The following is an 11851-nucleotide window of genomic DNA, read 5'->3' on the forward strand; positions in this document are numbered from 1 at the left end:
TTGTTCATTGATGAGATCGACGCCATCGGCAGGAAGCGTGGTCGAGGGCACTTTGGGGGTCACAGTGAGCAGGAAAACACACTGAACCAGATGCTCGTGGAGATGGATGGTGAGTGGACTTGGTTGAGTTCCCAATAGTTATGGAACATTCTGGAATGTGACAGGGAGGAGCACTGGTGTGACTATGCTTTGATGAATGCAGCACAGAGTGAAGGATTCTCCTGGTCCCCTTGAGCATGTAGTATCTGATGTGGAACCAGCATTGGTTAGGGAGACATCTTGACGTCCTTTGGTGCTAGCTGGAGGTCCCTGGGGAGGGATGCCCAGGCCGAGGCCCTTGTAGAATCACCTCAGAGAGAGAACAGATGGGCGTCTGTGGCCTTGTCTGGCCCAAGTTTTCTCTACCTGGTCTCCTGCCAGCACTGATGTGGGGTGAGTAGGAGCCCTGGGTCCCAGGGTAGAGGAAGCTGAGGACGAGCTGGCTCTAGGATGGAAAGTGTCAGTGTGAGGGACACCTGTACAGGACATGTGCCAAAGAGTGGACAGATGTGCAGGACAAATGTATGGGGGTGGAAGCAGAACTGGTGTGTAAAAGAGGTGTGCAGAATGGAGAGGATGTGGAACAGGTGCGTGGGAGGAGCTCTGGATAGGCGCAGAGCAGGTGTGCAGGAGAAGCAGGAGGACGCTATTTGGAGAAGGTACTTGGGTGTGTATTGGACAGATGTATGGCACAGATGGCCAGGAGAGCAGTTGAGAAAGGTATAGAGGAGGGGCAGAGGGACAGGTATGCGGGAGAGGTACATGGGAGAGCAGCAGCATTCTGCTCTCAGGCTGAGGCCAGGGGAGATAACTAGGTACGGCTCGGGGCTGCCTCAGCTTCACCTGCTTTTCCATGTCCAGGGTTCAACTCTACCACCAATGTCATCGTCTTGGCGGGCACCAACAGGCCTGACATCCTTGACCCAGCCCTCATGCGTCCAGGTCGCTTTGACCGGCAAATTTACATTGGTAACTCCTGGTTCCTGCACTTGACTTTCATCTTCACGTTGTCCCCTTTTGACTGAAGGTGGTGGGCTTGCAAAAGGCTTGGAGGCGGCTCCTGAGTTGTGACTGTGATGTCCTGAAAGGCCCTTTAGTTTCTACCAAGGTGTCTACAGTGGGACCCACATGTGGCTGACAGCCTTTGAGTTGCTGACTTTGGCATTCACTCATGAGAACGCCAGCGTGATACATGGTGTTGAGAAACAAAACCGTAACCTAAAGGGAAAGATCTGTCCTGACTGTTGGCTGTCCCCATTTGTCCTCACCCTTTGTGATCCTGTACCTACCTGCTTGTTAGAAAACCTTAGTACCACCGTGACACTCCTTTGGTACCTGGGAAATTCCTGTATCTTGTGGTCAGATGGTGTGGCCTTGGGAATGTGAACTTGGGAAGGTTAGCACATGTCCCGACCCACCTTCTTTCTGCCTGTGCTCACAGCCTGTGCTGCACTGTAGAGGCCCCGGGCGCAGTGAGCCGCACTCACACACCTTCTCTTTCAGGACCTCCAGACATCAAGGGCAGATCTTCCATCTTCAAGGTCCATTTGCGTCCACTGAAATTGGATGAAAGCCTCAGTAAGGACACTCTGGCAAGGAAGCTGGCTGCGCTCACTCCGGGGTTCACAGGTGAGTGTGGGCAGACACCGTGCAGCAGGATCCATTTTCTCGGTGCTCTTCAGTGGACTAATGGGCAGCTCTGCGGTCATGGCATGGGCCAGCCTTGTCTTTAGAAGCCAGGCTTGTGTCAAGTGGTGGTTCAGCCCTGAAGCTGACTTGCTCCTCTGTAAAATTGTCTTAATGCTCGCCAGAGAAGCAGTCAGCATGGAGTGAAGACTCCCCTTGCTGTGTGGCTGGCTGTCTTGTCTTTAATTAAAAACTGCACTTGAGAAGAGAAGGGTTTGTGCTCTTCCTTAGTGAAGTTTTTTAGGGAAAACTGAAAGAGGAGACTGAGGAGCACTTCCCCTCAGTCAGAAAAATGGAGGGCTTTTCCATGGTAAAGGGCCCAGCGCCCACCCAGAGGTCAGTGCTGAGTCCTGAGAGCTCAGAGTGCTGAGTGTCAGCTGCTGTCTCCTGGGTCAGGTGCTGACATCTCCAATGTTTGCAACGAGGCAGCCCTGATTGCTGCCCGCCACCTCAGCTCCTCAGTGCAGAACAGACACTTTGAGCAGGCCATCGAGAGAGTCATCGGAGGTGAGTCCCAGGTCAGAGGGAGGAGGGCCTGCATATCCACACATGGGGAGGGGTCCCCAGCCTCCCATGTCCACACAAGGTGGTCGGTCCCAGCCTCCATGTCCATGTGTGGTGAGGGGAGTTCCATCCTGCATGTCTTTACACAGTGAGTTGCCTGGTCCTGGAGAGGGAATCCCAGCCTGTGTATGCACACATTTGTGAGGGGGCCTGGGTCCTGACCCCTAACCTCTCTGGCTTACCTGTGTCGGTCCTCGTTCCAGGCCTAGAGAAGACAACTCAGATCCTGCAGCCCAGTGAGAAGATAACGGTGGCCTACCATGAGGCTGGGCATGCTGTGGTGGGCTGGTTCCTGGAGCACACAGACCCTCTGCTCAAGGTCAGTGCCCTCCCTAGAGCTTTCCTGGAGTCCCTTTATCTATGGCCACCTTGAAGTCCCTGGATATCTCCTGCCTCCGTACGTCCCTTGCACCCCATGTCCCTGGTTTTCCCCCAGCCTTCTCTGTGCTCCTTGACCTTCCTGGGTCCCCTCAGCCTCCCTGATAAGGTGACCATGATCTGTGCTGACTTGAGGGACTGTGGGGAACGCATGAAGGACTTCTCTCTCAGTCACCCATCCTGTGAAAATGGAGGGGCTGGGTGGACCTTCCAGGGTCACAAGAGTCCCGTCCCCAGGGGGAGCTGGTGCTGTCTTGCAGGTGTCCATCATCCCCCGGGGGAAAGGCCTTGGCTATGCCCAGTACCTGCCCCGGGAGCAGTACCTGTACACACGGGAGCAGCTCTTCGACCGCATGTGCATGATGCTGGGGGGCAGGGTCGCCGAACAGCTATTCTTTGGGCGGATCACCACCGGTGCCCAGGATGACCTGAGGAAGGTCACACAGAGTGCCTATGCACAGGTGCGAGCATCACAAGTGTTGGCGTCCTCTCAGGTGTGATAGGTACCACAGCTGTGGGTAGGTGTCTTAGATGTGAGCATAGGCATTACCTGGGTTTCAAGCATCACAGGAACAGGCCCCACAGGTAAGGTGTGGTGGGTATTATCTCAGCTGTGGGCTTCATAGATGTGTGTGTCACAGGTGTGAGTGGTCATCGCAAGCTCACGTGGCTCTCTGCACGTACAGATCGTCCAGTTTGGGATGAGTGAGAAGCTGGGCCACGTGTCGTTTGACCTCCCTCGGGAGGGCGAGGCATTGGTGGAGAAGCCATACAGCGAGGCCACAGCCCAGCTCATCGACGAGGAGGTGCGGCACCTCATCAGTACTGCCTACGCTCGGACCTTGCAGCTGCTGACTTCCTGCCGGGAGCAAGTGGAGAAGGCAAGCAGGCTGGTACTGGCTTCTGGGTGTGGGTCAGAAAGCAGGTCACTGCATGGGACAAGTCAGGGTCAGAGGGTACAGTGGACTGTCAGATCACAGGTTAAAAGGCAGTCCGAGTCGTCAGTCAGGTCATGGTCAGGTCTATATGCAAATCCCAGGTCAGATGGGCCCCTTCCTGCTGTGGCTGTTTGCTGATAACCTGTGCTTCCAGGTGGGACACAGACTCCTGGAGAAGGAAGTCCTGGAGAATGTGGACATGGTCGAGCTGCTGGGTCCCCGGCCCTTTGCAGAGAAGTCCACCTATGAGGAGTTTGTGGAGGGCACTGGCAGCCTGGAGGAAGACACTTCGCTCCCCAAGGGGCTGAAGGGCTGGAACCGGGAACGGACAGAGGGGCGGGTGGAGGGCCAGGTGCAGGAGAGTCCCGCGTAGCCTCACATCTGCACATGAGCCCCAGATTAAACCCAAAGTGACTCTGTCCAGCGTGTTGATGAGGCCCTGGGGCCACAGAGCTCCCCTTTCTGAATTGTACCTCTCATATCCCTATATGGGCCAGACCTGGAATAGGAGCTTCCAGTACCTGCCCACCCTCAGGATGCACCTGGGAGAGGGTGTAGGACAAGCTGAGGGTCATGGTCTATGGAGGAACGTGTCTAAGTTACTGGACCTGGACAGGCACCCTAACTGCCCGGGTGAGTTGAGGCTTTACTGTCACCTCACGGGAAGCTCATGGGGATGCCTCAGAGCTGCCCTGTGGAGGGAGACACTATGTTGGCAGGATGGTCCCTCGAGAGAAGAATAGAGAAGCCAGTGGACACACAGACCCAGTCCTGCGGGAAGGACGGCTCTTGGTCCAGCCTGGCCACTAATGCCTGACCTTTACATCTGGGCCAGTGGGTTGCCGCCTGAGGGGAGGAAGGGTGGTGAGAGCCTTCAGGGACTGCCAGGGGTGTCTGCAGGGCCCATGTGTGTCCAGCCCCCCTTTACCCCGACCTTGTTGGGACCATAGGTGCTGAAGTTGCAGCATGTGTTGAGGTGCCTGCTGGGCTTCTGGCACGAGTTGTCCCTGCTGGAGTCCAATCATCGGAAAGCTGGGCCTGTGCTGTGCCAAGGGTGCCTTTCAACCCAGCTGTGACATTGGGGTGGCCACTCTTGCTCCTTTGCCATGCTCACTTACTTCCCTCTGGCTCGCTGAGGCCCTGACATTAGACAGTGTGAGTATTGCCTTGATTTCCCCCCGTTTGTCGTGTTTTTCTCAGAGCCTCAAAAAATAGTTTCCAAGTTGGTACGATTTTAGCTTTTGCTCTTTGTATGTCTATAACTACCCTCTCAGGCCCCGGCCAGGTAGGTGCTGGGGTGGCTCTCGCTGTGCACCAGGGCACCCCACCCTTTGTGCATGCCGGGCTCCTTTGTGCAGGTTTGCCGTGGTTCCTTGGAAATCTGTGACTGGCGTGACTCACCACATGTCACGGGTGGGAAAGCAGGGACCCAAGCCTGTGTTCCAGTGGAGGGGCCAGATCAGGGGTCAGCCCTGGAGATGGCCCTTCTACGGCTGACCCTCCATCCTCATGGCTGAGAAAGCCTTGGATCAACCCTGCCTTCACTGCCAGGCCCTTGTTAATCTGGGCTGCTGGTTCCCCCACCGCCCATTGCTTCCTCCTGCACAGCCTCCTGATACGTGTTTCCACCTCTGGACAGCCAACATTGCCCCTGTCAGCTCTCCCTACAGGGCCTCACTTCCCCACTCACATGTGTGTCCACCTGGAATCTCCTTCTTGCTGTGCACGTCATAGGTGTATGTCATATGTGCTCTGTGGAGGTGAGTGGCCCTGTGGCCCTTGTGTCTTGGGACTAGACATTGCTATCCCAGCACCATAGTCATGCGTCTATTTGTGGTGTGGCTCTGAGGACTCCCATCCTTGGCCGTGTCCAGCCTACACCTTGCCCTCTGGCTCACAGTCGGTGCCTTCCTGTGCCCATGAACTGAGGTGATGCAGTGACATGGACGCTGACCCACAACTAGGCACCATTGGCTAGATTTTCCATCTCACACGACCTATTTCAGTGAGGGCCACATGCCAGAAATGATCACCGGTTGGTGGGGACTTAAGGCATCATGGCGCCTGGGGACTTGAGATCCAGGACGCTCAGACCAAGATGTGACCTGGATCAGCACAGTGTCCCCTGGGGTTCCTCCAGTTGTGCCACTGCCCGAGCCCCATCCTCAGGAATCCCCCACGCACTCATTGTCACAGAGTCAGGCCTACGCAGTTTGTTTTAATCCCACGAGTGTGACACGCGGTGGCAGGAGTGATGGCAGTGGGGAAGGTCAGCACTGGGGAGGAGTGGGCAGTTGTCTCTGATAGCTGCACCCACCCCCTTCTAAGGAAACAGCTGCTTGAGTCTGGGGGAACAAGGCTGGCTGGGGTCTGGGATGGTGGTGTGGCTGCAGATGGTGCCTCAGGGTGTGGTGGTGGATGACAGGCTCCCCAGAAGCCATGTAGATGGGGCGGGGAGTGACCCTACACCTTTATTTAACATACCACTGCTGTGTGCACCATGCTAACCTCTGTGTAACGTATTATGTCACAGCCAGGCTGCAAATCAGTGGGTTCTAGAAGCTGTACCCTAGCCAGGAAGGTGCTGAGGATGGACACTGGGGTGGGGGTGGGGGGTTGGCCAGCATATATGTGCTCCTTTCATGGGCCAAGAGTGGGAGCCAGCCTGCTGGCCTCTTCTCCCTGCTTCCAGCTTTCAAGATGGTGTTGTGGTCCGAGGCAGTTGTGGCATTATTTGGTGTTTTGAGCTGTGTGTGGTCAGCCTGGCCTTTGACCTGGGCAGGCAGCAGAATTGGCCCCTGTGGCCTTTCTCAGTCGCTTCCTGGGCAGCAGGAAGGGGACAAGTGGAAGGGGTTACTGTAGCACGTGGCAGCCAAGTCAGATGCAGGAATGCCTCAGATTTACTGAGTGACCATCTCCTGTCGTCACATTCACAAGGCATCAGGAAGAGCTAAGAGCTTGAGCCTGTAGATAAACTTTCCAGAAGGCCCACTGCCCATCCACCCTGGTCATTCTGGATGACCCTGGATGAGGCTTTAGGGGGGAGGGCGGAGCTGTGGGTGTGGGCTTGGAGTACCAGGCCTTGGTCACAGCTGAGTAAGGCCATCAGGCTGGGCTTGTGCTTCAGAGGTTCCAGGTTTCACATAACCAGCAGGGAGGCAGGGGCTGGTGCCCGGGACTCTGGTCTACTCAAGTCCTTTCCTTGGGGCCACTGCACCTTGGGGCAGGCAGGCAGCCTAGTCCTCCTTGGGCCTGTCCACAGTGAGGAAAGTGTCCGTGGTGGTGACATCTGGCCTCTCTGGATCACTGAGTGGTGGCTTGTCATGGCTCTGTTCAGCCCTCATGCGGGTCCAGGATGGGGAGCAGAGGCAGCCAGCCCGGGGCAGTGGGTGCAGGCCTGGTGGGGACAACAGGGGCTCTTCAGCCAGAAGGACTTCACCAGGTGGGTGGTTTTGAGAGAAAGACTTAATATGCATATGTTTCCTGTGCAGGAGAGACCTTTATGTGCACATGAATGTATGTGTATCCCTTTTAAGAAACCTTATTTTGTGCAGGTGTCCCATGCATGAGATGCTTGTTTATGCTTGCATGCATATGCCTGTAACTGCATGTATGTGCAGGTCTCTTACATGAGGCTTGTTTGTGTGATGTGCAGAGGTATGTCCCTTCAGCCTGTATCCCTGCCTCAGGTCCTTATGTGCTCCTGTGTCTCTGCAGCCCCTTCCCTGGGCACAGGCTCTGCTAGGCTGTGATGTGAGCCCTCCACCCCATCTCACTAGGTCAGCTGTGGCTAAGATCCATGTCACCTGAGGCTGATGGGAACCAAGGGTGTGGGGCCCTGTAATCTTCCAGACTTCCCTGGGAAGAGCTGAGACAGTACAGTCAACCTAGGGGATATAGCTCCGACAGAGACCCCTGAATTCCACTGCCACCACTTCTGGTCCCCAGGATTTCACAGCCGGCCTTACTGTCCATCCCCATAGCCCTCTTAATACCCCCAGAGCTTCCTGACACTCCCACAGCCCTCTTAACTCTCACAGCCCTGTCACCCCACAGCCTTCGCAACACCCCCAACAGGTCTTCAAGACCCTACAGCTGCTAATGGTCCTTACCTGCTGGGGAGTCATGGGCAAGGTTCTCTTCATCTGAGTCGGCGAAGACCTCAGCCAGCTCCTGGTCCGACATGTCTGTCAGCTCTGTGAGGTCCAGGAGGTCAAAATGTACCTCGAGGGAGGAGACGCTGCTCAGGGGCTCTGTCAGGGGTGGGGTGTCATGAGTAACCCGTGTTCCTATGAGGCCTGCCATCAGAGCACTCACGATTACCTCGTTTCACCGTTGGGGCAGAAATCAGAGGGACTTGGCCCACCCTGTTTCCACCCGACTCTTGCCCAGGACTTAGGACCCAGTGAGCTCGTGGTGACCCCAGGGACATGCTGAGTGACTCAGCTATACTTACGCCGTCGCTCTGTGACCTGCAGGAGCCCTGGTGCCGGTATAGGGATGCCCACCTCCTCTGCCACAGGTGTGTGGCAGCTGCCCCCAGTGCTGTGTGCAGGGACACCCAGCACAGCTGGGGGCACCTCCACCTCCTTAAGGAGCTCTGGAACCAATGACATAGGAGTCACCTTCAGAGGAGTGCTAATGTCCACACTCCAACCACCCAGGAGAGAAAGGATAGTGACTACCATGGAGGATTGTCCTCTAGGGTCACTACCAGCAACTTCAATTCCACAACACCGTTTAGTCACTCTAGAACTGGTTCTCACACCCACAAGTCTTGTCCCTCTTCTTCCCATTCTCTACCTCTGCCAAGCACAGCTATACCCTGTCACCGCTGGTGGCCACTCCACAGTGGCTGTCATTTCCCCCTATGCCCACAGAGTCAGATGCACCTCACCAGGTGTTTCCCTACTCTACTATACCTGAGCAGGTGTTCAGAGGGGTCCCAGTCAGCCCACCGGGGGGGAGGGGGGTATGCAGAGCAAAGCATAGGCCTCCATTTTCCCTGTGTGCCACGCCTCCTGGCCCAGTATGGGGCCCTGGATGCTAGGCAAAGGGGACCCTCCACAGGTGTAAGTGTGTGGTGTGATTAGAGGTGGTATCAGTGGGGTATTCTAGCTATCTGGCTTCAGTGCAGAAAGCTGCTGGAGGCTTGGAGACTGTTGCTGCCCAGACTAGCACTATCTTCCTGGAACCTGAGGTCAGGATGGTCTTTGAGCTTGCACCCCCCCACTCCCTGGTAGAACCAAGGCATCAGCTCTCCCCAGGGTCCTGGCAATGAGGGGTGCTTTTGTGGTGGAAGGCCTGCCCTCCATGCTGGCTGTCATTGGTGTTTGTTTCCAGTCAGTGGCGGTCTGGATGCGGGCTGATAGATCCAGTTTCCACATCTCCACCAGCACTAGAGCTGAGGTTTCCAGCATTCGTCAGTGGGTATACACCAGCAAGGACACCTTCCTACCCAGAAGGCATGAGATACGACGCTGACCTGGGGTGTAGCCCAGCTGCCCCCATGGAGAAGTCCCTGTGAGGAGGCCAGCAGAGTTAGGGTCGGGCCCCAGCAGGGCAGTGAAGGTCCAGCCATTGCCCAATGGGCTAAAATACCCAAAGCTCTAAGGGTAAAGACCTGGAAACTGAAGCCCAGAAGATGGAGCTCCCCAGCATGGCACCTTCCCTGCCCAGAGTCACCCCAGGGGCTGTGCTAAAGAAAGTCACCAGCATCTCCTCTGGCAGTCCTGGTGTCCTCACACTGTGGGGACAGAGGAGGGACTGAGATGCCAATTTTGTTGCCCAAAACACCAGAAAAATATGACTCCTGAGAGACTGGTGACCCAGCGAAGGTTCCAGGAAGGGGCAGCGACAGCCTGGCAGTTCCTCAAAACAGTAAATATGGACCAAAGGGTCCCACTGCCATCCTGGGTGGACCCCAGGAAATTAAAACAGACCCATTTAGAAAGCTGTGTATGAACCTCATTCCTGAGAGTAAGAAAGTGAAAGCAACCCAGGTGGTGAGTGCTTCCACCCACCACCAGCCAGTTGACTTGGGATCCTCTGTAGGGAACAGGCTTGGAAATGGGGTGTTTCCAGGAGAGAAATGAGTAGCATTCTACCACAAAGTGAATAAGCCTCAAAGGTACATGGTATGAAAGAAGCCACACAGTGCCTAGTTCCATATTTCTGAAACATCAAAGTGGGGCAAGTCCACAGATCGAGGGATCAAGGCCTTCAAAGGCTGAGGGAATGGAGGGCAGGTAGATGAGGTCATGAGAATGTTCGGGAACTAGGTGGAGGATTTGGTTACATAACTGTAAATGTACTAAATGGTGATGAATTGAACCCTTTAAAGGAGTGGACTGGATGGCATGTGAATTTTACTGCAAAACCACCTCCGTGGAGACAGCAGGGTGGCTGCTGCCAACTGGGGTCACAGTGGTAGCCAGCTCCATCGGCACCAGAACCAGGGCTCACCGTGCCTTGGGTCCAGGCTAGGTCCTGGCCCCCAGCAGGAGTGGAGGGGGGTTGTGGCCAGAGTCATCCAGGCCTGCAGGAGAGGAAAGGCAGGGAACAGGGGGGCATAAGCACAGGTGTCTGGAGAGTGGAGGTGTGGGCAGCTCCTGCGTGGGCCCCAGACTTTGAGGTCCCAGCACAGCCCTAAACTTTGGTTGGGCTTGGTGAATGAGGTAATGAACCACGTGCTATACTCTAGCACTGTCCCTCCCCTGGTTGTGGGTCTGCTGCCGAGCTGTGCCACTGACTGGCCTATTTTCCTGGAGCAGTGAAGAGGCAGACGTGTCAGGGAAGCAAGCATCAGGAAAGAAGGCATGTAGTGAATTACACCTTGTCTAATGTTCATATTCTACCCCTTCTGCTGAGTGAAACTTTGAACACCTGCTCTCTGATTGTGTCTGGAACCCCCCACACTTTTCCAAAGTTATGCTTAGAACTGCTGTGGTGGCATGCTGACAGATAATAGGATGCTAGCTAGGGTATTGTATGATGCTCAGAAAGGAAATTTTTTTAGGTGTGATGACTGTAATGATGATGCCTCTTACAATTTCTGAGGTATTTAAGGGGGAGATGATGTGACTGGATCTGGAAGTGAGGTTAGCAGTGGGGTGGGGGTGCTTTAAGGGTAGCTCTAGGGCTTCATTAGGATGCTATCTTATTTCAAGAGTGTGGACACTTGATATTCTCCAAAGAAAAAGCTCAGATTGAGAGCCCAGGTCACGGTCACACAGGACCAGCACCTATATGTGACCTCAGGAGATGCCCTGTGAGGATAGGTACGCTTCCTATAGGTCCCCATCCCCAGGTGGGAAAGACAGAGGGAAGGTTTGCCTTATCTGTGGCTCCTGGCCATGTCCACCCCTTCCTACAGCTGAGGGTGAGGATGGGGTGTCTTGACTCTCTGTCAGTTAAGAAAACAGGTTGTAAATGCGAGTCTCTGATACCTGCCTCTACTAGACCTTCCTCTCCATCGTACCTCCTCCTGTTGTTACAGGGTGGCTCCTGTTAGTCCTGGGTCCCATCACAATTAACAAAGAAACCCTGGGCATCCATGGCGGCATACTCAGAAAACCCCCAAACATCAGGGTAGACCTCAGTCACGGGGCTGTGGGGAGGCGGTGGGGAACAGCTAAGGGTCAATGGGGGGGGCTAGTACAATGGGGGGCTAGTAGGCCTGCATGTGGCCTGTCCTCAGCACCTGCTGCCTAGAGGATAGGGTCTGGCCAGTAGACCACTAACTGCCATTGAAATCCAAGTTCCTAGGCTGAAGGTACCCCAAACACCCTCCAGGGAAGGCTGCCCCAACAGAGACCAGTTTCCTAGGGTTCCTTGGAACACCAGCTACCACTGAGCTGGGAACGGTGCCGACATGTGGGACCCTGCCGTAGGGATTCACCCTCGTGGCTTTTAGGGGTTTAAGGAGGGTGCATGTTGGCTGCCCCCCAGGCCGGAGCGCCCATCGTGGCCCCATGCCCTGCAGGACCTGGCCCGGGCTCCCTGCCTGCATCTCTCGAGTCCTGGGGAAACAAAGCGGATGCACAGCCCAGCGGCCAGCGCCAGCTTTCCATCTCGCGGTCCTGGACCCCACACCAGCCGGGCCGCCGCCCCTCCCCTGCCCGGCATAGCCCAGCTGTAGAGATGGGGAACCAGCTCGGGCTCCCACTGCCAGGGCCGCACCCTGCAGGGATCCCCTGTCCCAGCGCGGGGCAGAGGGGGTCGTTCCCAGGATTGGTCTCTGTGAA

The 11851-nt window shown here is 55.7% G+C and overlaps 2 protein-coding genes across 2 annotated transcripts in view; one reads left to right on the forward strand and one right to left on the reverse strand.

Annotated features, from left to right (window-relative positions):
- LOC102858492 (AFG3-like protein 1-like) overlaps positions 1–3978 on the forward strand; it is a 14216-nt gene extending 10238 nt beyond the window's left edge. Inside the window, exons 8-15 of the mRNA XM_006902870.1 lie at positions 7–109; positions 901–1008; positions 1543–1668; positions 2122–2232; positions 2493–2608; positions 2928–3128; positions 3354–3548; positions 3760–3978. Coding sequence (XP_006902932.1) covers positions 7–109; positions 901–1008; positions 1543–1668; positions 2122–2232; positions 2493–2608; positions 2928–3128; positions 3354–3548; positions 3760–3978 — 1179 coding nt within the window. The remainder of the gene's footprint in view (positions 1–6; positions 110–900; positions 1009–1542; positions 1669–2121; positions 2233–2492; positions 2609–2927; positions 3129–3353; positions 3549–3759) is intronic.
- A 2863-nt stretch (positions 3979–6841) lies between these two features.
- Positions 6842–11851, reverse strand: part of LOC102858898 — a 10579-nt gene continuing 5569 nt past the window's right edge. Inside the window, exons 3-8 of the mRNA XM_006902871.1 lie at positions 11787–11844; positions 11506–11626; positions 10071–10143; positions 8062–8205; positions 7718–7858; positions 6842–7002 (exon numbers count right to left, since the gene is read on the reverse strand). Of these exons, the coding sequence (XP_006902933.1) occupies positions 6842–7002; positions 7718–7858; positions 8062–8205; positions 10071–10143; positions 11506–11626; positions 11787–11844 (698 nt within the window). The remainder of the gene's footprint in view (positions 7003–7717; positions 7859–8061; positions 8206–10070; positions 10144–11505; positions 11627–11786; positions 11845–11851) is intronic.

Source organism: Elephantulus edwardii, unplaced genomic scaffold (assembly GCF_000299155.1).
Source record: "Elephantulus edwardii isolate Elephantulus edwardi_28Jun2011 unplaced genomic scaffold, EleEdw1.0 scaffold00463, whole genome shotgun sequence".
NCBI lineage: Eukaryota > Metazoa > Chordata > Mammalia > Macroscelidea > Macroscelididae > Elephantulus > Elephantulus edwardii.